The sequence below is a fragment of the Nyctereutes procyonoides genome, unplaced genomic scaffold, assembly GCF_905146905.1.
Source record: "Nyctereutes procyonoides isolate TBG_1078 unplaced genomic scaffold, NYPRO_anot_genome, whole genome shotgun sequence".
In the NCBI taxonomy this organism is placed as follows: Eukaryota; Metazoa; Chordata; class Mammalia; order Carnivora; family Canidae; genus Nyctereutes; species Nyctereutes procyonoides.
This window is the reverse complement of record NW_026575132.1, coordinates 18,458,058-18,481,217: the sequence shown is the minus strand read 5'-3', so window position 1 is coordinate 18,481,217 and position 23,160 is coordinate 18,458,058. Positions and strand designations below refer to the sequence as shown.

The 23,160-nt window shown below is 37.3% G+C and overlaps 1 protein-coding gene across 1 annotated transcript in view; it reads right to left on the bottom strand.

Annotated features, from left to right (window-relative positions):
- Positions 1-23,160, bottom strand: part of CPS1 (carbamoyl-phosphate synthase 1) — a 122,219-nt gene that overhangs the window by 19,243 nt on the left and 79,816 nt on the right. The window contains exons 21-29 of the mRNA XM_055345190.1: positions 21,310-21,451; positions 19,934-19,999; positions 19,419-19,482; positions 17,502-17,683; positions 10,320-10,514; positions 9,830-9,897; positions 7,694-7,769; positions 3,626-3,703; positions 1,048-1,155 (exon numbers count right to left, since the gene is read on the bottom strand). Coding sequence (XP_055201165.1) covers positions 1,048-1,155; positions 3,626-3,703; positions 7,694-7,769; positions 9,830-9,897; positions 10,320-10,514; positions 17,502-17,683; positions 19,419-19,482; positions 19,934-19,999; positions 21,310-21,451 — 979 coding nt within the window. The remainder of the gene's footprint in view (positions 1-1,047; positions 1,156-3,625; positions 3,704-7,693; positions 7,770-9,829; positions 9,898-10,319; positions 10,515-17,501; positions 17,684-19,418; positions 19,483-19,933; positions 20,000-21,309; positions 21,452-23,160) is intronic.

Here is a 23,160-nt window from a genome sequence, read left to right as displayed (position 1 = left end):
CCGGAAGGTATCCATGCAATGAGGGGCCGTGGACAGCAAGAAACCAGAGCTCCTCATTCTTATTTTATAAGAGTGATTCAGCAACTTAACTGGTTGTAAAAGGCAGTAGAGTCCATGGCACATCAAACTCTGCAAGGTTTGGAAAAATCTGAGTTCTTGACATTATTTGTACTGATATGATAAACTAAAACACGCTTGAAATCCAGGGATGTTGTTCACTTAGGCAGCTGGTGTAATGATCTTCAGAATCCAGCTCAGTGTCCAGTTAGCCAGACAGTCCTACCTAGATTCTGATGGCAGGATATTGGTAAGGCTCACCAAAAAAGCCAAGCCTGACCTAACATACCTAAAGAGTAAAGGAACATTAACATGAATTATTTAAGATGATGGTCTCTGAGACCACCTAGCAGCGCATATTGAGTACTGAGGCATCATTCTCGGGAAGATCTTTAAAGCAATGACTCCAAAGAAGAGGTTGAAAGCAACACATTAGGATGTGCTGGTTTGAGATGAGGGTAAGGGTGAGAGTGAAAACTATAGGTTCCAGAAGGTTCCTACGTGACTGCTGCACACCTGCTTCTAATTGAGAAGCATAACTTTAAATGCAGCGCACTTGAGTGGCCCCCAAACATTAGAATCATCTGTAGCAGTGTTCTTCAAAGGGGGGTCCCCAGACCAACACCAATAACAACAGAATCACTGAGGGACTTGTTAAAAATACAAATTTGAGGGCGCTGCTCAGAATTACTAAATCAGAAGCTGGGGATAGAGTCCAGCAATCTGTATATTAGCAAGTTCCCTAGGTTGTTATGGCAACCTGAGGTTCCATACTGAGGTTCAAGAACCACCACACTCGCATACAGCCAAGTGGGCTCAAAAGGGCAGGAAGGAAATCGTTATCTCTAAAATACCCAGCAGACGCAGAGAAAGAAAGTTCGCCTCATACTTACATTTCACCTGAGCTATGACCTACTTTGGTACCTAGTTAAAAAATATATATATTTTTTTTTACTTTTCCCCCTTTCACTTTTATTGATAAATGATGACCTTTTCAATGGCTCCTTGGCTGATGGTTTGTGTGGGCAGCATCAGAGTAGCATCTCCTGAGTGAACACCTGCATCTTCCACATGTTCAGAAATGGCATGGGAGATAACCTGGCCAAAAGAAGATTTTAGAAAGAGTTGTCAGGCACCTACTTCGATGAAGCTACTGCTTCCCTGTCCTGTCTCTTTCCCTGCCCCAATTCTAACAGATGCCTGGAACACTGTCAAGTTACTTTATGGAGTCCTTGACGAGAGGAGTACAAAGAGCTGTGCAGGCGTGTAGACTTCACCATCTCCCTGTGCAGTGACAGACTGCCTCTGGGGCAGTGGACAGTGGCTGCACTGACCTCCCTCCTCCATTGATTAGAATGGGGACAAATCATAGGAAAAGAGAACAACTGAACTATGTTGACTTTTAGGAATGAATAGGAAACTAAAGCATTTGGGAGAAACCAGAGCAATCTTTATCTTTTCCTTCCAGGTTAGGTTTTAGACACTGGAAAAGAAAAGTTAGGAGGGGGTAATGCCTAGCAAGGGGTATGTATAACTTAGGTGGACCAGATAGAAGACTTAAGATCCAGAGCAAGAAATTTTTTTTTTTTGAGCAAGAAATTTTTTAATTGAAATTTGAGAAAGAAAGGAAGCAAGAATAACATATCTTTCTCTTCTCTTACAGGTAAGGAAACTAAGGCAAGATAAGAAGAAATAACCCAAGTGCATGTGACTACTGTATGGCCAAGTCAGATTTGAAACCCTTACCTGTCACATTCCAAAGTTTATGGTCTCAATCATCATAACCTGAATGTTAACAGTATGTGTGTCGTTGGGAAATAAAAAGCTCACAGTGGGGGAGAATAATTGGGTAACCGCAAAAGACTTAAACAAATTACAGAAATGATTTGTTAATCAGATTTATAAATGGCTTAAAGCAGAGTGACATTTGAGTCTCCTGCTGTCACTTTCGAGCTCTGTGACCTGGGCAAGGTATTTTATCTATCCAGCCGTGGTTTCTGGTAAGGCAGTACTAACAATGGTATCTTTGTTTGTAAGGATAAAAGAGAACACATACCCAATGTCTGACCCAATATTTAGTGCATAGTAAATGCTCAAATCTGTCTAGGAATGGGGAGGCAATACTCCCACTGAGCTCTGAAAAAAAATCATAATATAGTTGAAGTACTATGTCCATTTCTGAGTGTGACTATTTAAAAATTATGTGAATAACCTGGAACATTTCCAAAAGAAGGAGTCCAGGATGATAAGCAATGTTGATTTCTGAGAGAAGCTTAGATTAAGAGCATATCCTAGCAAGCTGGAGCCAAATCAGGCCAACGGACAGGCATTATATAAAAAAAAAAAAAAAAACAAAACCACAAATGTCTCTAGGCCAGTTTTACATTCTCCACTTTGACATTGGTATGATCACATCCCTCTCATTTTATACCTCAGTCTCAAATACTTAAAATGTTGAAAAGGAAGAAAGATTAAACATATGCTCTACAATTCTGGAGGCCAGAAGGTGAGGAATGAAAAAATTCTAGGGAAACAGACTTTATTTCAAAAGAAGGAATAAATGAGATATCCATATATATATATGACATCTTTCAACCTGACAACTTTCTGTGCTGTCTGTAACCAAAGTTGTTAAACAGAAAACAGGTGACAACTTTCTGGGCATGAAAATTCTCATCCTTCAGGATGTGGGGTTGAAATAAGTGATTTCTAAGGGTACTTAAACTCAGGATGATATGACTCTAGTAAAAAGTCATCACTGCTGTGTGTGTGTACAGATATAAAGACTACTTTGAACTGTTAATCTGGAAGCCAAAAAGCTAAAAAGATTAAACATTTTCAGTAGTGTTTTAAAAGTATCTACCAAGTAGAAAATGAAGGACGATTTTTAAAACTTTTCATTAAAGCAAATAAAATGACATGGACTCTCTAAAACATAACTTCTTATATTTCAAGATAAATCATAAATGCCTTATTAGTACAACTAGCAAACTAAAGGAAAGTACTCTTCACATTTTCATTTCTCCCTGAAGTTGGAAGCATTCGTCGTACTAGCAATACAAGATGTGATGTGGTGAGCTAATTTTATGTTATTATCCTTATCCACCCTACTCTGTTTAGTTTTGTCTTTATTAACGCAATAAAAAGGTGGAGGCTGGGAAATCAAGAGAGGAGAAAAACTAGGGATTCAATTAGGAACTTCAGAAAGAAAAGTATTGGATGTTTTTATAATACCCATTGAAACATAAAAGGAAACCCACAGACAAAAGAAAATGAGAGAGAAAAGTCTATTCAAAAAGAATGATGAGTACAGGACGATAATTAATTTTGAATATCATCAAAGAGAAATTCTAACAGTATGAAACACAGGATATATGATGCCCATGACACATCAACTAAATTGTCAGTGAATTTGAAATTTTTTTTGCACTGAGCAACTCATCCACTATTTTTAGAGACCTGTTTTATAGAAATCATGACCTTTAATCTGTGTTGTTTCAAAGAACAACAACAACAAAGAAACTTGATGGGATGGCAGGGATCTGGGATATGGTGATAAAGCACTTACTCTTCCATCTTTGCCAACAGCATCCATTTCTACTTCCCGGGCCCCTTCGATAAATTTTGTCAGCACCACTGGGTGTTCCTGTCACCAAGGAAAACACAAGGGCAGACATTGTGTGTAGAGTGTCAAGTAAAAATTGTATATTTAAGTAAATCCCAGGGTAATATTTGTAAAGATCTTAATGCTAAACACACTACACAGACTCATTAGCCAATTTTTTCTTTCATTTGGTAAAAACAAGGTCATTCTCTGCTTTCCATGAGGCAGAGGGTCTTTCTTCAAATGTGAGTACTCCATCAACTGAACATCAGTGCTGAAATTTCAAATATAGACATTTCAGTGAGTGAGAGGAAAGAGGGGCTACGGAGAGGGCCGAATGGGGGGGGGTCCCTTTATCTGTTCCCAGAGTCATGACCATCTCTCTATTTTATTTGTTTACAATTGTATATTTTTCTTGGTTCAAGTTCTTTTTCTCTTCTTACATTCATCTTTCCAAGCACTGCAATTTCCTAAATCAGTTCTCTCCAGGAGATTGTGAGGGAATTTAGGAGGAGAATCTCATTTTGTTCCAGTTTGGTTAGGTCAAAGATGGAATCCATTACTTGGAGCTGACATGCCTTAATCCACTTCTAAAGCATGGTGTTTGCGTGCCTCTCTTCCCCAAATGCACTCCACCATCTCTCCTTAGCTCCTTCTTTCAAATGTCAACTCATGCTTCAAGGCCTGGCTTAAATACTACCTCCTCCCCTAAGCGTTCTCCAAACATCTCCTTTTCTGAACAAGTCCCTCTTGGCCACTATCATGGAGTTCATCTCATGCATATGTGTTCAATTTAATATATCTTATCTCTTTTAATAGAATCCTTTAAGTAGAAAGGAATTTTGTGGAAAATTCAAAAGAACCAATATCTTATGCCATAAATAAGCTTCTCTCTTCTATTAAATGTGACAAATTTCCATACTTTCTTTTCTTCAAAAGCCCATTGGACATGCAACTCTTTATTAGTCAAGAAAAAAAAAAGATTCCATCTCTGTTCCGTCTTCTTTAAATATTTGATGCTTACTGCAGCAGGCTTACTGGAGCTGTACTGAGACCTCTATGGGATTTTCTCCCTATATTCTGATGATAATAGCATAACTTCAAATAAAAAAAGATAAAGTTTACCAGCTGTCTTAGCTTCTCTAGCCAACTCTGAGACAGGGATCCTTGTTCAAGTGATTTATAAAGAGAGTCAGAAAAACAGGATGGGGCAGCAGGAAAAAGCTAGTACATCCATGGTCTCAGTGGAAATTGGACTTGGCCTTAACCTACAGGGGGCTCTGGAGGGTGAATTGCAACACAGAGGAAGTCCCACTTGGAGGCAAAGGTCAATTGCTATCTAGCATTTTAAGGGCGGTGCTGAGGTGAGAGATCTTGCCTCCTTGTTGATGAAGCTTCCATATGACTGAGAATTACTCAGAGAAGAGGCACAAGCTGGTAAGTGTTATCAGCCATCACTACAGTTAGGGACAGGTGCTTCCACAGGTAAAGGGATCTGAGTGGGGCAATGAGACAGCATCTACCATGCTGGGCATTTGAACAAATCTCTAAAATAGTCCTGGCTATAATGAGAAAGAAGATTTCTTAATAAATTTCAATCTTTCTGCAACATTATAAATTGTTGGCCTTCTGAAGACACTTTCTTCCTTTGATATCTATAAACTACCTTTTCCTTCTTTGTTAGGCTCCTTCATGGTTCTATTTTCTCTATTTAGCCCTTACATGTGTATCCCTCTTGTCTCTCTTAGTCATTCCTCTTCCTCTATGCTCTCTTCTTGATGATCACTTCCATTCTCAAATCTTTGACTAAACCAATACATTACTTAATTCCAAAATTTTATGTACATGTCTAGAGCTAGCCATGACCTTGTATAACCCACTGCTTTTGAAGCATCTCCACTCGGATTCCTCACAGGCACTTTAAAGCAAAGGTCAAAAATAAAGTATATGATTTCCTTCCCTAAAATTTCTCCTTCTCCAGTATTCCCGATTTTAATAAGTGGTACCACCATCCATCCAGCTGTCCAAGGCAGCAGCTCAGGAGTCATCCTTTTCAGATACTCTTTTACCTTCTACCTCCATGCACTCCCTAATTGCCTTCTATGAACATTCTCAATACTTCTAGAATATGTGTACTTAGCTTTTATCTTTACTATCTTTACTCTGCTCCAAGGTACTGTCACCTCTATCCTGAGCTCTGGCAAGAGCCCCTAACCTTTTTCCATGAATGCAGTCTGGCCCCAAACTCATTATAATGACATAGTTCTCTTTATCTGTTCCCTGCCTACTCTATCTACTCCTCCCCCATGCGCAGTGTGCTAGCCACATACTAAATACTTTATCAGTTTCTAGAAACTCCATGCTATCTGTCAGCTTTGAACCTTTACCTGTGCTGTCCTTTCTTTCTACTCACACCCACAATGTAAACCTTTCAACCAGTTAATTCTAAATCAACCATTTTAAATTAATTTTAAAAAGCCCTTCTTTAGGGGTGCATTCCAGTGCATGTACACTCACCCTCAGCATTCTGTGTTTTCTTATTGCAATGCTCATTATATTTTATTGTAATTATTTGAAGCCTGATGTCCTTAGTAAAGAGAGTCCTCTGTGAGAGCAGACTGTATCTCTCTTTGTATGAGTGTGGCCCCTGATACTGAGAACAATGCCATTATATAGCAGGTGCTAAACATGAGTGAATACATAAAAAGATGAATGATTGATGGGAGTTGATTTTATTCTAGATTCACCGAATGGGGAATACCAGATTTTGCTATAGCTTGAAGGGGAGAATTGAATCAGAATGCACTCAGTCAGGACATCCCCATTATAAACCTTTAGTCCAGTAGGGATCCTTTCTATATGCTAGCAGAAAAAAATAGTTTTAAAACTATTCTATGAGTAGAGGCCCTGTGAGATGCAGTGTCCCAGGCAGAAAAGAGAGGAGACCTGCCTCCTCATTTACATGAGCCCAGCTGGGTCTAACTACTGGCTTCTCAAAAAGGAAGAAGACAGTGTCTTGCTCCAGTGCACATTAATGAAAATAGGCCCACTGGAGAGATTCCCTCCTCAGCTATCTGACTTTCATACAGAAGTGAATTCAAAATCTACTTGGTTTTCTTTTTTTGCATTCTTTGTCTTCCTCACCCTCTATCTTTATCTACTCTCTTCACTGACCTGATGTCCTTGGGGAGTAACCACCATACAGAAGGGATGCCTGGATTCATGAGCAGGAACAGTCCATGCTCTTTCTTTGAACTGCTTCTGACTTCACTCTTCAGCTCCCTCCAATTCCACTTGCCTAACATCAAACTCCTCTCTTTATGAATTGTGCTCTCTCTCTCTCTCTTAAAAAAAAAACCCAACAAGCTTTTGAAAGCTTTTAAAAGGAAAACATTACTTTCATCCTTTACAGTACAAGGTCTACAGATCAATAACCCCACTGGGTAAATCCTAAATGGATCACACTGAGGCTATAAAGGAGAAAGTAAAAACTGAGGGCAAGGGAGGAAGGCAGTTGAATCACCAAAAAATTATAAACATTTTTATTAATTGACAAATGGAATGTCCAAAGTAAAAAAAAAAAATCAATATATGAGCAAAGGAGTTTACTATTAAAATTGCAGGGCTGACTAAGGTAAAGTTTCTCCAAGTGTGAGAATTGGAAACCAGGAAAGCTCTCACTGATACATGATTAGCTTGGTTGGATAGTCCTTGAGGCTGGGAACCCAGTGATAACTTGATCAACATCTAAGTTATGAACAGACAAGGATGCTTATCCAGTCTCACACACTCCTGGAGTCTAAAACCAGATAAATGTTGTGATCAGTATGCACTGGTCTTCTTCTTCCACTAACCCTAAGGATCTAAACACAATTAAATGCATTTGACTTTTCTTATCCCCACATATAGGAGACTACTGGGTGGTGAAAAAAAAAAGGGAAAACCATCTTAACATGGTGTGAAAAGAAAGACATATGAAATAAAGTAGAAATTAACAAAAGTAAAAGTCACCAAGAAGAAATCAGACACTACCTGAGACACTCTAGTGGCCTCCTCTAGGAATTTTTTCATTTCATCCTCGGAGAATACCACGTTCATGGCTGACCCACTGGAAAGGAGAGAAGGACAGGTGAGTTTCTTTCACAAATTTGGGAGCAAAGCATGCTAGACTTGACTGCTTCTCAGAACAGTTCCAGGCAATCTCTGTTTCAGTCTGGACTAAGACGCTTTTTCCCAAATTGAGTCATTACTCCATTTAATCACCAGAACAATCAACTAAAGTAAAGAGTCACCCAAGTTGGGGGTGAGAGATGTGATAATGTCCAAAGAGAACCATGTAGCTGTAGCAATAGCCGTATCCCAAAGTATCCTTTCGGAATTGATGTTTTCACTCTGCTGGTTCCACGTAATTCTTAAACCTTTACAAGATTCATTCTAGGATCTAGCTATTCCTTTTTTTGTTATTGTTAAAGATTTATCTATTTGAGAGAGAGAGAAAAAGGGAGAGAGCATGCAGGGAGGGGCAGAGGGAGAGACTCAAGCAGACTCCATGCTGAGCTTGGAGCCTGATACGGGGCTCTATATCATAAGCCTGAGATCTTGACCTGAGCCAAAACCAAGAGATGGATGCTTTACCGACTCAGCCACCCAGGCACCCTAGGATCTAGCTAATTTTACCCTGTTTCTTCGGAGGTCATTGACAATGGCTGATCTTAACCCACAGGTCTATTGCCCAAAAAGGTCATTTTACTACCAACCAGCTTACAAAAGAATACAATTTTTAGTAACATTTGCAAATATAATGTACAGTATCTGACTGTAAGGAATTCAACTATGTCCTTCTTACTAATTATGTGAGAAAGAATGCCTATGTCAATTTATGCTGAATTTTGGTATTTTCAAAGTGTAATAGGAAGAGAAGAAAGATGGAGGAAAGAGGAAGGAAAAATATGGAAGAAAAATACTACTTTCCAGTTCTTTTTAAAAAGTAGCATTTTCTTGGGGTGCCTAGGTGGCTCAGTGGTTGAGCATTTGCCTTTGGCTCAGATAGTGATCTCAGGGTCCTGGGATTGAGTCCAGCATCGAGCTCCCCACAGGGAACCTGCTTCTCCCTCTGCCTATGTCTCAGCCTCTCATGAATAAATAAATAAAATATATATTTTTTAAAAGTAGCATTTTCTTTACCTTTTCTACTTTATTGCAAATTTTTGCACAAAGAGCTTTTAATTTCCATCTACTCAAGACAGGAAGGCTAAGGCAATAACATTGATAATTCACAGGATAGAAATCTGTCCTAAAGAGACAGATTGCAGAGATGAGAAAGGAAGCACAATACTCCAAGCTGCTTTCTGCAACCCTCCCCTAAATGTCTGTGTGTTGCTTAAATTAACTTACATTAATACCTCAAAAAAGTATTATTTGACTGAGATTTACACAAAATGTCATTTAAATAAAAAGAAAAGCTTTCCACCTCATTTCAAATTTTTCATTATTTTAAAGGATCCCATCTCAAATTCCATTTACACTTTCAAATTGTGCACAGCAAATTGTGTTTCTCTTATTATCCCCTGTTCAGTGAAGTCGGTCTTACATGTGGTAACATCTGAAGAGAGTAAGTGATAATTCACAACTTCTCTTTTGATGATAGAACTTTGTTTCAAAGTTTAATATAAAAGATCCTCACTGTCCCTGTCCCTCACCATTATAATTCATCTCCAAAAAAAAAAATGTGATCTCAAAACTCAAAAATTCAAACTAGAGGCCCCATCAGAAGGTGCTGACAATAGTCAGAGATAAGCTGCCAAGTCTGCCGACGAGAAAACAGGTACTGAGGAGAAAAATCCCAAGTTTGATTTGTTTTGGTTTATGCTTTTGGGTTTTTTTTTAATTGTTCTCTTCTCTAATGTAAAACTATCCTCCCTCAGTCTGGCAAGGAGATGCCCTATGCTGTGCTTCTAAGATGTAGGACTGTAGACTTATTGCCACCCTCTGACAGAAAAGTAGTATGCTGAAGGACCACGCTTACATCCTCTATCTGTCATGTTGACTTGGGATTTGTGGATGGATTTAGAAGTTACTACACAACAAAGCCAAATGCTATTAGCATACAGCACATAGTTCTGCATCTCCTAATTTTGAAATCATTACTTTGGGAAAACAATATATTACCTCAAAACATAGGAAGGTCTCAACAAGCAGGGGTAGCCCACGGAGCTTGCAAATTCCAGAGCTTCATTCTAATGAATGGAAACAACAACAAAAAAGTGCATGAATAGTTTGAAATACTCAATAGAACTGCAGAAAGGCATCTTTAGGACAAATGGTAACACAATTCTTTCCACCCTTCCTCTCAAAAGACACCATTAAAATGTAAATTGGACATTGAAATACATAAAATTCCTGGTTTCTAATTGTAAATATCAATCAAGCTCAAAACTAGTTTGAATGTTTTTCATTGTCCGAATCTTAATGAGAATACTCTCACCAAATTTATAACCAGCATTCAACTGCGGTCACGGAAATAGACCAACTTTAAAGTAAAGTCACCAGGCACAAGAGCCTTCTCTCTGCTCTGCAGTTAGCATCTGCAGTTGTTAACATTCAGGTTACAACTCTTCAAAAGCGACCGTTAAAAACAGATTTGTGTTTCTCTCCTTACCAAAGTGTTAACAGCTTTCCAGGGTGCCTGAGCCACCTTCAGCTCATCCAAGACAGCTGAGAAGATGGAGCGATCCTCAGCCCTGTCGATCTGCAGAGGGCTTGTGCCCATGATCTTGACACCATTCTTGTACAGAGGGACCGCCAAGTTGTTTGGAATCTGACCCCCAACGGAGATGATGCAGCCACCACATGCCTGGAAAAAACACCCACGACATTGGCCACTGAGGTCACATGATGAATGAACCATTGCCTTTGTTTCCATCCTGAAAATGCTTAACGTGTTGGGATCATTTCATTTCTCCCATCAATGGAGAGTGTTAAATGATGTCACAAGGAGATAAATAAACTTAATTCTTTCCAGGCACTTACAAAAAGTCTGTGTGACACTTCCATACAACTACATATCATCACCGTGTCAGACTTTCACACAACCGCACATGAATGTGTGACATTTACGTGCATGACAATTAGAGAAAGGAAATAAAGACAATTAATATTTTTGCCACGAACTCTACTACCATCAAGTGCTCCTTGGACTACTGTTGTAATTTCCTAAAGGGACATAGATCTCCCCTTCTAACGCTCACCTCTCCTGTTCCTTCTACCCCAGCCCTTCATATTCAGATTAATCATCCTACAAAATTGCTTCACCAAGTTACTCCTATACTTGAGTTCTCCAAAGTTTCCTTACGCCTGAAGGACAAAGTGTAGTCTCATCACTATCAACGTTAAATGAAGAGTCTCCAGCCTTATCTGTCACCATTCTCAGCACCAAGAAGATCTCCTGCTTGGGGTATCCCCAACTATGTGCATGCCTGTTAGCAAGCTCCCTACCCTCATTAACCTTCCTGTGCCTTTGCTGCCTCTCTTTTCTTCCCCTCTCCCTTATCTAAACTCCACCATGTTGGGCCAGGCGGGAAGAGAAACTCCTCAAGATGGCGGATACCCCAAATGGCTGAGGTTCCTGTCACCACCTCCACCTGGGACACCAATGGACCAATGACCTGCTGACAGCTTGACGCAGACCCTTAGACCTCTCCTTTGGACTTACCCAACCAGACCCAATGCCCTTCAAACCCCAGAGGAGGAAGTCACCTTTGACTGACCGAATTGCAATCCTTCCTTTGCATAGTGAGGGTCACTCTGACTGGTTGGATTGCCATCCTTCCTTTGCATATGAGCCGACCAATAGGAAACCGTTCTGCCTTACAACGTTATGTAAACCCCCTGCCACCTTGTCTTGGTGCGACTTCCCCGACTCACTCTTCCCCTCCATGAGTCGTGGAACCTCGCCCGAGGGTGCCTGCAATAAAATCTGTTCTTGGACCCTCGCTTGCCTTGGCGGTCTCATTTCCATTTAGTTACCAAAAAACCTAACACACCATCCTTAGACAAAAGTCCAGTCTGAATCCTACCTCCCATTTTTACCTCCTCTCTCCTTTACAGCTACCTTAGCACTTGTCTACAATACCCAATAACTGATCCTCGTTCTTGTTTCCTTACTATTTGCCTTAAAAGCAGTGTCTGAATCCTTAACCTTAATCTCCTATTAATAGTCAAAACTTCCAGATTTAAAAAAAAAAAAAAGTTCCTTCCCATCTTAATTCCCTCTGTGAAACTCCTTCTGATGTTCAGTCTTCATGTCTGTACAATTAGAAAAATAATATCGGCCTGCTTCACAAGGTCACTATATAAGTTAAATAAGAAAAAAAAAACATTAAAAACCTTACACACTGTAAGTGCATAAATAAGACATTATTATTAATATTAGAAAATATTATTATATCTGATAGGCCATTGATCTTGAAATAATTTGTATTTGCCTTAATAACCTACTAATGAATATCAGAAGTGCTGAAGTAATAGATATGTACCAAATATATTTTATCATTATTTGAAATAATTCTGAAATAGTCTTAAAAGGGATAAAGCTAATTTCTCTTTGATGAGATAAATTATAGTACTGCCTAAGCAAACACCCTACAATTGAGTGCTTAAATGCACTGTAAACAGTATGGAAAACAATAATCCACAGTTCTGCATATTTATAAGTGCACCTATGCTCCTTTTATCATTTTTTATGTTCAATATACATCTCTGCAAAACCTTTAAGAAGATTTACTCTTTGTGCTGTAATAATGTTTTTATTTGCTTATTATTTTTAGTTTATTAGCAGAGTTAATATTTTAGAGGCTTAAAAACTAATTTTTCAATTAAATGCATACAAAAATTTCTTATGTGAAACCCTTCAAAGTAATTTCTAAAAGAGTAGTATTAAAAGAGAAGTATGAACCCATAAGTAAAAATAGGGGTCCATTGCACTAAATAGGAGCTCAAAGTTGAGTGAAAAGCCTTTGATTAATAAATATACTAACACTTTTTGAAATGCTCTATGAAATTGATTTTTATTTTTCAACAAATTAGCAACTTTCAAAACAGTAATAGCATAAAAAGCTACTATTCATTAAGAATATTACCATTTGCCCTAGACCATCTGTTTTGACCTTTACCATATCCCTCTGAAGCAGTTATTACTCTCCCCATTTTACAGCTAAAGAAACTGAGGCTCAGTGAAGATGAAAATGACTTGCCCATGTTTCTTACCTAGCAAATACAAAGCCAGTTCTAGAACTCCATTCTACACACTATAAAGCAGCTATGTTTAACTAATAAACCAAATATTTGAATCTCAAGCTATCTCTATTTTTCTGCTTGGTTTCAAAGGTGATTAATGCTGGAGGACACAAGGAGAGCTATTTCTAAAACATTCTTTTTGAAAAGTAGTAGAAAAACTTCCTCTGCAAAATCCCGTTCTCATCATTGACTACATGTACAAATAAAGATCATCACTGGAAACACAAATACATCTACAGGATGTTTTAGAGTAATGGTTGAAGGTGTAGTCGTAGGTTTTGTCCTCACAGCAAAAAGAAGTCAGTACAAGAGAACATATTTGTAGGATGAAGTTAATATAGGACAGCTTTGTAAAAGAATTTCATCTCAAATTGGCCCCAACTCCAAGCACAGAACTAGCAGGGACTTAGGAAAAAGAACTTGGTATCCCACATGGGTAAATCATCATTATTATCATAATCACTTAAGCCTAAATAGTTTTAAATAACTCACTGACATAAAATATCCTAAAATTCAGATTTGTTTCACTGATTTCTAAATACTATAGACTGAAGATAATTCCATCAGGGTCCCAAAGTTCCATTGATCTTACCTGGATTTGTTTGTATCTTTTTACTCAGTTTAGTTTCCTTTTTTTAAAAAAAAAAAAAAAAAAAAAAAAAAAAACTTGGTATCACTAAGCTGAGGTAACACCACACAAGAATATTTCTGAAACAGTATTCAAATGCAATCACACCACAAATGCAGTTTTAGTTTGGTTTGTCCTTATTTTTGTGGGCAAATTATGGACAGACTGCAAGGGAGAAAATTTATTTTACTAACATAAATAGTATTTAATTCATTGAAAGATGGCCCAGATTTTTGTAATTTTGTGTATTATCTCTAACTTACAAAACTCTACTCTTTGTACATCTGTCTTTGAGACTGATTTATTATCTTTACCATGCCTTATTATCTTAGTAGTTCACATTTTAATAAAACACTTTAATTTTCAACACTTCAGGTAGACCCTTAAGATTATATTTAACTATAGTTAAATCAAATGCTAGGAATGAAATTCAATTCTAGTTTAGAGTCATACATTCTTTAATGGGTTTTGTCTATCATTAATGAATGTTATTCATTCATTTAACATAAATTGTGTTAGAGTGCCACTGTATACATATATATACATATAGCATTAGGTATTAAAAATAGAACAATTATATCATTAATCAGAGTACATTTTAAGGGGTATGATCCAGTAAATTATTCATTGTAAAAGCAGAAAAATTAAGGATTCCAACCAAATAGGGACATCATGAGGTGTCAGGTATATTGCCTGGCATTCTTAGACTCAATCTGCTTTTTAATGAACAAATTAAAAAAATAATAATAAATGGGTCTTATCTGGGGCTGAGATAGAAGAAAATTAATGTTCATTTACATAACTTTTCAAACCATGACACTCCAAAGAAAAAAGGAGAATGTGAAGTTAAGACAGGAACTGTGAGTCTTTTTTTCTTTTTTAAAGGTTTATTTATTTATATAGAAAGAGACCGTGCAAGCAAGTGGGGCGAGTGGCAGAGAGAGAGGGAGAGAGAGAGAGAATTCCAAGCAGGCTCCCCACTGAGCACAGAGCCCAACCCAGGGCTCCATCTCCAGACCCTGAGATCATGACCAGAGCCAAAATCAAGAGTTGGCCACTTAAAAAACTGAGCCACCCAGGCAACCCAGGACCTGTGTGATTCTTATTCATTATTGTAGCCTGTAAAGATTATTGCATAATTTATCCCTAGAAAATAGATTTAATAATAGATCTAATAAAAGAGAAGCACAGTGTTGCAACTTCTATAAATAATGTCATAATTTTCAACTCATATATCTCAAAATAACTTGAGAATATCTCTCCCTTTTAAGAAGCACCCTAAGCAAAATTGTGAACTAGACAAAATATCATCTGTCAAAACCTCATAGATAGCAGTCACCCCTTCTCATTTTCTTGACTCAACACCAAAATTAAGGGGAAAAAAAATCACAATGCAAGTTTCTTCTAAAGGAGTAAGAATCCATGAATGCAATCACAAGGAACAAATGACTTAAGTTTTCTAATGATTGCTCTTTATAAAGTATAAAAAATGTCTGCAGCCAAAAGAATATATCACTGTAACATTTTCTATTAAAAAAAATTAGCAGGCAGGAAGGAGAATTTAGCACAAGGATTCCTTCTGGGGTGCCTGAGTGCCTTAGTCTGCTAAGCATTTGCCTTTGGTTTAGGTCATGTGCCAGGGTCCTGGGATTGACCTCTGGGTCAGGCTCCCTGCTCAGCAGGGAGCCGGCTTCTTCCTTTCCTCCTTGTTCATGCTCTCTCTTGCTATCTTGCCTCTCTCAAATATATAAATAAAACCTTTTAAAAAAATAATAAGGACCCCCTTCACTCCATCTTAGATCAAGACTTCTTTTTTTGTTTTTTTAGTAGGCTGCATACCTAACATGAAGCTTGAGATCAAGAGTGAATGCTCTATTAACCAACCCAGTCTGCTTTACTCACACAGCATGTCACTTTTCTGACTCCCCCTTACGTTTTCTTTAGAGGTGCATCCTTGTTGCCATGGAAATAGTGTTGGTCCTGAACTAGACCAAGAGACCTAGACAAGGAGAGTCATCATACTTTCTATCAACCTATGTAGCTATGTAGCCTATTGCCCTTCTAAAGTGACTCAAATGGGTGTTTTGAATAAGTTTAGATGGCTTCCAATTTTCTGCAGATTTACTACTGAATGTTTCAGTGCCTTTAGCATCACCCAAAGATGGATTATGGCAGTCTCCTGGAGGCTGTGAAGGGATACACAACAACCTCATAGAAGGAAATGTACATACATGTGTGTATGATATGTATATATGTTAAAATAACATTTCCGGTGAGATAGTCTAACAAACACATCAATGGAATATTGTTCTTAAATTCTCCAATATGACATTTAAAAATATCTTAAATAGTAGCACTATAAATGCCAATTAACTTCAAAGAAGTGCCAATTTATTTTTTACCATCATACTGAACTCAGTTATTATGAAAGGATCTCATTAATATCCATGTATAACCATATCCAAAGGCAGCTGTAGAAGTTTTTAATCTTTCCTTAAACCATTTCAAGGGGAAATAATTAATTATGTGTAAAATGCCCGCTGTAATTCTTGTAATCCTTGTTAATATTTTTTAAACAACTATGTAATTTTTCATATATTTATGTTATGGGTCCCAGTTCTATTCTAATATCTTAAAGGTTTTATGGCTCTCTATCCTGCTAAGCCTGGTATTCAAAAGGTACTCAAGAAATATTTGTAGAATGCATTTGGTTTGAAATGAATCTTAAAAAATTATTAGAAAAATCATGTCAAAAAGGGAAATAAAAAAGTGTGTATATTCTATCTAATGGTTTAATTTCATTATATTAAAAGATAAGTGGGCCAGTCCCAAATGGACAACTATAATGATATATCCATACTAAATTTGTCTATTTTTCTTCAGTGGAATAAAATCATCACATGTTCTAGCACTGAATTTTACAATGTGATTTCAGCCACAAATCTCATTATCTTCACAGTGCCTTCACGGAAGCACATATATACAATCATCTGGTTCATTAATAACAACAACAACAACAAAGATGAAACACAGAATTTAAGAAACTTGAGCAACTCAATGAATTGTAAGTTCAAAACTTGAATTTAAGTACTATGGCCCTAATTCAGTATTTTTTTTGTAAGTGGTCATATTTCATACATAGGGATGATTCTCCATAGTAGCAAATTAACTGTAAACACATCAAAGGACACAACCCCTAGATATCACTCTGAAATCTTCCAGTAGTTATTTTTTTAACTGTAAGATATTTTAACTTGTTCTATAGACATATAGTACCCTGTGATCATAGGAATTCACAGTGAAGATATTCTCAATAATATTAGAGTACTGGTAGAAGAATAACTGTCAGAAAAAGCTGTAGAAGTACCGATATCAGTCAGAAGGAACTCATCAATCTTAAATTGAAGACTAATGGCTTCATCTGATGGCACAAAAAATTAGCTGGTCATTTGTGAACAACTGACTTCTCTCCTCTGGGGACCATTCATTATTAAACTGCAACAACAAGTGAACTACAGAGATGAGGCTTATTGTATGTCTAGATGATCAATTAAATCATTCTGCAAAGTATTTTGGGGGATTGTCTTGTATAGTTAATCTGTGTCTAGCACAAGTTACCAAGAAGAGTTTTCAATCTTGTTGGAATGCTTAAAAAAAAAAAAATCACTCTGTGCCAGGACCTCAAGACTCTAAGGCTGGGATAATATTTTTAGAGCTTCACTACAAAATTAGACAGTGGAAGACGCTGGCAGCTCTTTCTCCTAAGGGGAATTACAACATACATATATATATATATATATATATATATATATATATATATATATTATATATTACACCTATAAAGTATGCACTGCATATATTTTTCTTCTTTTTCCCCCTTTTTTTCTTTCTTTCTTTTTTTTTTTTTTCTCTTTTTACCTCCTGATGGTAGATGTCTAGGATCCTCTCCAAAGACAACTCTTCAAAGTACAGTTTGTCACACTCATCAAAGTCTGTGCTCACGGTCTCAGGGTTGCAATTCACCACCACTGTCTTCTTGCCTAGCTGACGCAGTGTGCGGATGCTGGAGACAGCACACCAATCAAATTCTACACTGCTGCCTGCAGAGAGGGTGAGATTGGGAAAGGGGTGGAGAAACGAAGTTACAACACAGAGAGCAGCAGAAAGATATTGCCAGTCAGTCCAGGCGAAGGAAGCTAATGCCCTCTCATTGCAATTTTTAAAACTCTAAAATGTAAATTTCAGATCCATTATGCACACTATATTAATAGTAGGAAAAACAGAGGCTAATTACACAACAATGATATGTTGGCTTGTTTTGTATGCTAAATTCTGCAATTGGTAATCTCCATATTTAAAACATTCAAATTCAAAGTTAATGTGAGTTAATGTAATGATTTAAAAAAACCCTCATTTATGGAAAAGAACTCAAAGTGAACATACTGGCCTCAGTACACAAAAATAGCTCAGCTAGTGATCAGAATATTTGAGTTCTTGTTTTAGTTATTCCACTTACTCTGCTGTCTGAGGTCTAAACCCAATGATCCTTGAAGTGCCTTGGAGCTCTGACATATCTTGATTGATTGGAAAATCCTGTCCTTTCCAAGCATATCCTTTTAGCTTGGCAAGGCCACCCCATACAGAGTGAGTGACCTTCTAAAAAGTAATTTGAAGTACAATAATGGCCTAAATACCTCAAAATATCAACTCTACTGGGATGCCACAGAACTGAAAGTTCTGGGATTTGTATTAATCCTTTGCATTAGGATTTTGTCTCCGAAAAATTCTTATCAGAACAATAATTACTCAAAGATAGTAGGATGCTAATTTTCACTATCAATTAAGTATAGACTTGATTATCAGCCTAGCTAGTCTTCCCTGGGCGCTAAGGTAATGCAGAACTATTACATAAATTAGGTAAAATTTGAATAGGAAGGAAGATAGGTCTAGAGAAGAAGGCAGTAGACCACTTAGCCATGAGATAACTAAAGTGGTAAAGATATAAACACTTACAACCTACTTCAATATTTGACCAAAGATTGCTGAAGTAGCATATCCTGAAGCACTTGGTTAATTGTAAAACCTAAAATAAACTATGTTTAAAGTAACAGAGTAAGACTACATACATTTTAAATTCTGTATTTCATCATTTCCATACTAGAATAACTTGTGAGACTAGATGTTAAATATACTCGTTCAGAAATATCATTGTCAAAAAAAAAGAAAGAAATATCATTGTCTGTTTACTATATACTTTGTAACTGTAAGTTATTATTACATTGTTATTAAATGTCTAATTTTAAGTGACTGGGTGAGGTGTAACAATTTGTGGTGATAATATTTTAATTAAATCATATAATGCTCTATGCACAAATGATACAAGCTCTTTGTGTTTGATACTAACAGAAGTCATATATTCATAGATCTCATCTACAAATGTAATTTCTGGTTGATATATGAAGTTCTTGAGCAAATACACATCTTTATGTAAAACTGCCAGATGAGAAAATGCCAAAGTGTAATTCATTCCCCAATCTCAGTGAGAGGCTCAATTTAGTTCATGAGGATGAAAACATAAAAGGGGGACACAATGAAATGGGAGAAGGAGTTAGATTGGAGAACTGCATTTGAGTCCCATTTCTACCATTTAATAGCCATATCAACTGGGGCTTTACCTCTCTGATCCCCAATTTCTTAATTTGCAAAATATTCCTTCTAACAGCATCTGTTTTACATCATTCTTGGAATAATAGAGTGAATGTGTACTCTATTCGTGAACATGAAAAGTACTATATAAACTGTAAAGTCCTATGTAAATATAAGTTACCACCTTACCAATGTGATATGGACCACAGCCCAACACCATCATGCCATGGTCATCAAAATTGATATCATGCTCCTGAGGAGAAGGGAAAATAAAAAAAGACACAAAAGTTATTGTGTGCTCTTCTTCAACCAAATTAAACTCTTTGTCCCATCACTGAGTCTGCCTTTCTCATCCTTCCTCTTATTGACGTGTATCCCCTACTAGTCTCTGAGAACCCGTAAGTATAAATTTATTCATAAAAAAATAAGTTCAGTATCTTTTTAATTAAATAGCCATGAGAACACACCATAATTGTATGTTCATGTAGCTGGTATCCTTATCATATTTTCACTTGTTTGATTTCACCATCTTAAGGCAGTTCTGAAAAGATCGAGTATAGAAGGAGATGATCACATCTGACCCACACGATGTATTTTTAATACCAACATTAACAGATAAGCAAAACCACAAAACTTCAATTCTCCCATGTGGACCATTCACTAAATCTAGGGCCTTGTGCATCCAGCAATTTGGCAGTGCCCACCTGACCATTGTACGTGACATACAGGTAGTTTGTTACTGATGGGTACTCTGCAGCCAGTGTATCGATCTGCAAGAGAAAAAAAATGAATAAATTGGGATTTTATTCCCTTTGTTGTATTTTTTTTCAAGAATAAAGTAAAAATTGTGCTGCAGTCCTTTAATGCCTCTTACTGTCATATACAAAGACAATGAAATGGTAGGCACAATTCAATTATTTTCTAATTCTGAAAACGAGATTGTGTGGAGAAACAATGATATGACCTAGTTATCACCTGAGCAATAAAGAACAGTACACACATCCCAGAGCATCACTGATGGATTACAGCAGTACTTCTCATGTCCAAAGCAAAATGGTCATATAGTCAACTGGTTACCTGGAAGGTTTACCCAAACAGCTGTCTGAAGCAGCTCAGAGCAGAGCAAAATGACCTGTATGCAAGATACTCTTTGGTTTGCAAATTCAAGCATAGGATTTAAGTTACCTATGGCACAGAGCAATAGGATGACACAAATACCTTAAAGCCTGGGGAAGAGGGGAAGGGGACAAGGTCTCATTGAACATATTTGGAAAAAGTAAATCAATTCAGTTCTCAAAGGCCAGGAGCTCAGCTTAGTGAGCAAGAATTCAAGGCCAACAGGGCAAGCGAGTGTAAGGCAGGTGAGAAGGAAGGAAGATAATTGCTGAACAGAATATATTCAGCATCAAACCTGAGACCAAAGGGTATGTGTATGCCCCCTGAGCACGTGGAGAAAAGTCAATGATTTTAAAGGACAAAAACCAGCTGGTGGTACTTTAAGCCAAGGCATCCCTCTACATTTCCTCTACTAAAGTCCAAAAAGAAAAAAAATAAAAATCACAACGCTACACCTATGAAAGTTCTTGTGTGATTGTCATGCATACTAGATGAGCTCATTATGCCCAACCCTATCACAATGAATACTAAATGAACCATAATGATGGGGCACTTAAAATAAAGTATTACCCTGTAAAAAGTTAGTGCCAAAAGAGATAACCATTCTTTTCAAGAGGTCAGCCACCATGCTAGAGTATTTCAAGTCCTCCTATTACACTGAGGATTTACCTTATCGCAGATATATTTGCACATGGTCAAAAAAGTAAAGAAGAGGTCATTTTGATTTTTTTTTTTCATTTGAGCAGAGAAAACCATGTACTCACGTTTACCTTTATGTCCCAGCGCCCCTTCAACCTTTCCCTTTAAAGCTGAAATCAATCCTATGCTGAATAAAATTTGTGGCATCGTGGCCATCAATGGGACCAGTAGAATCACTTTTGAATTCCACCCCTCTTTCTATTGGTAATGGCTCTACATGTTGGGGCCTCTGTTTACCCCTTCGAGGAAAGGGAAATTCCTTTACCTGTTTAACCCAAGGGTGGATGTTTTTCTTTAACCTCAGCTCCCTCGTCTGGGCCTCAGTCAGCCCAAGGCATTTTGAAACCTGCTTGTCTGAGAACCCAATCTCCTTTGCCTTTTTCAGGGTTTCTTCTGTAATGGATTCACTAGGATTTAATGAAAAAGAGAGATTCAACTTTAGAACAAACACAGTGAGGACCAGTGAATTCTTCAATTTCAAAAACACCAAAGACTCCTTATTTTCCATCTTCAGCATTTTTAGATCTCCTATCTTTTAAAGATGCACAAATAAATAGCCCACTAAATCTTCCAGCCTCTATGAAATCTTTTCGTATTTTCAATGTTGACCAAATTGGTTTCCTACTTTCACACCCCTGGCACCTTCTCCTCTCCTTATTTCCTGAAAAATGGCTTCTGTGTTTACTATCTTAATGAATTTCCTCTTTCAAAATAATCATGGACTAAATTAAATATTATAAGATCTTACTAAATCTAGGAAACTTTCCTTAAGTTTCTTCTCTTCAACTTGTCAACGTATGACCTGCTTGATGTTATTCTTTAAAGATACCTTCCTCTGGTAAGTTGTTTCTCTCTCTACTTTATAATTCACAAAAATTATTTACTGTTTTTTCCCCCCTCCAAGGCTCTCTCTTTTGTTCCCAGATTTAAGACTAAAGATTTAAGACTAAAGGTCTGGCTATCTTCTCTCTCCCTCTAGATTTAACCACTGTCATTGGTTCAAGCAACATAATTAGTCAATAATTCCCAAATCTGGGCAGCCCGGGTGGCCCAGCGGTTTAGTGCTGCCTTCCACCCAGGGTGTGATCCTGGAGACCTGGGATTGAGTCCCACGTCGGGCTCCCTGCATGGAGCCTGCTTCTCCCTCTGCCTGTGTCTCTACCTCTCTCTCTCTCTCTCTCTCTCTCTCTCTCTCTCTCTGTATCTCTCGTGAATAAATAAATAAAATATTTTTTTAAAAATTCCCAAATCTGTAGCTTCTTCTCTAATGTCTGACCTATGCTCTAGGTCTTTATTTATAGAATCTTCAGGATCACCTTCACCTGGGCATCCCAACATTGTATCAGACTGGGTACCCTCTGCATAAACTTCTTCTATTTACTAATATCACATATCTGTCTACGTTGACAAGATAGTTCTCTGTGATTATTTCCCACCCACAGTGTGGACTGTATTTGTGTTGTTTCTCTCACCTGTAATGCTGTGACATTCCTATTACCTACCTGACTGCTCTCCAACTCCCAGTTACTCTGGAGTTGACTTCATAGGTCAACTAGAGCCAAGTTTCATCCATGAAGATATCTCAGTCTGCCCTCACACACAGACCTTCCAAGGCTCTTCACTGACTAATTTTCTTGGAGCCAGGAGTATAATTGGAACTCTACTGCTGAGCATGTCAATATTGCCAATATTTGTAATGTTTCTTAGCTTTTATTGACCAGCCTGACTTTTCCTGCTAGATTCATATGCCACGATGACAAAGATCACATTTGGCTCATTTACTAGATCATTCCCAAAGATTAGCAGGCTAGCCCACAGACAACATTCAATAAATATTTATTAAATGAATAAGGGAAACTGGAATTCCATAGCTTTAATAGAAAAAACAAGTTATTAAAATCAGCTTGTAACTAGAATTCAAAATGTACAAAGAAATAATTTGTAAAGAGCCAAGGTACAGAAGAATAAAGTATTTCTGTAAAAGTATATCTAACCAAATATTTCAAGCTATAGTCAATACAATAAAATTCAACTGTAACAGTTTGATAGTCAATACCATGAAATTTAAATATAACAGTATGTTCTCAGAAGATCTAATAATAAATAAAACATTTTT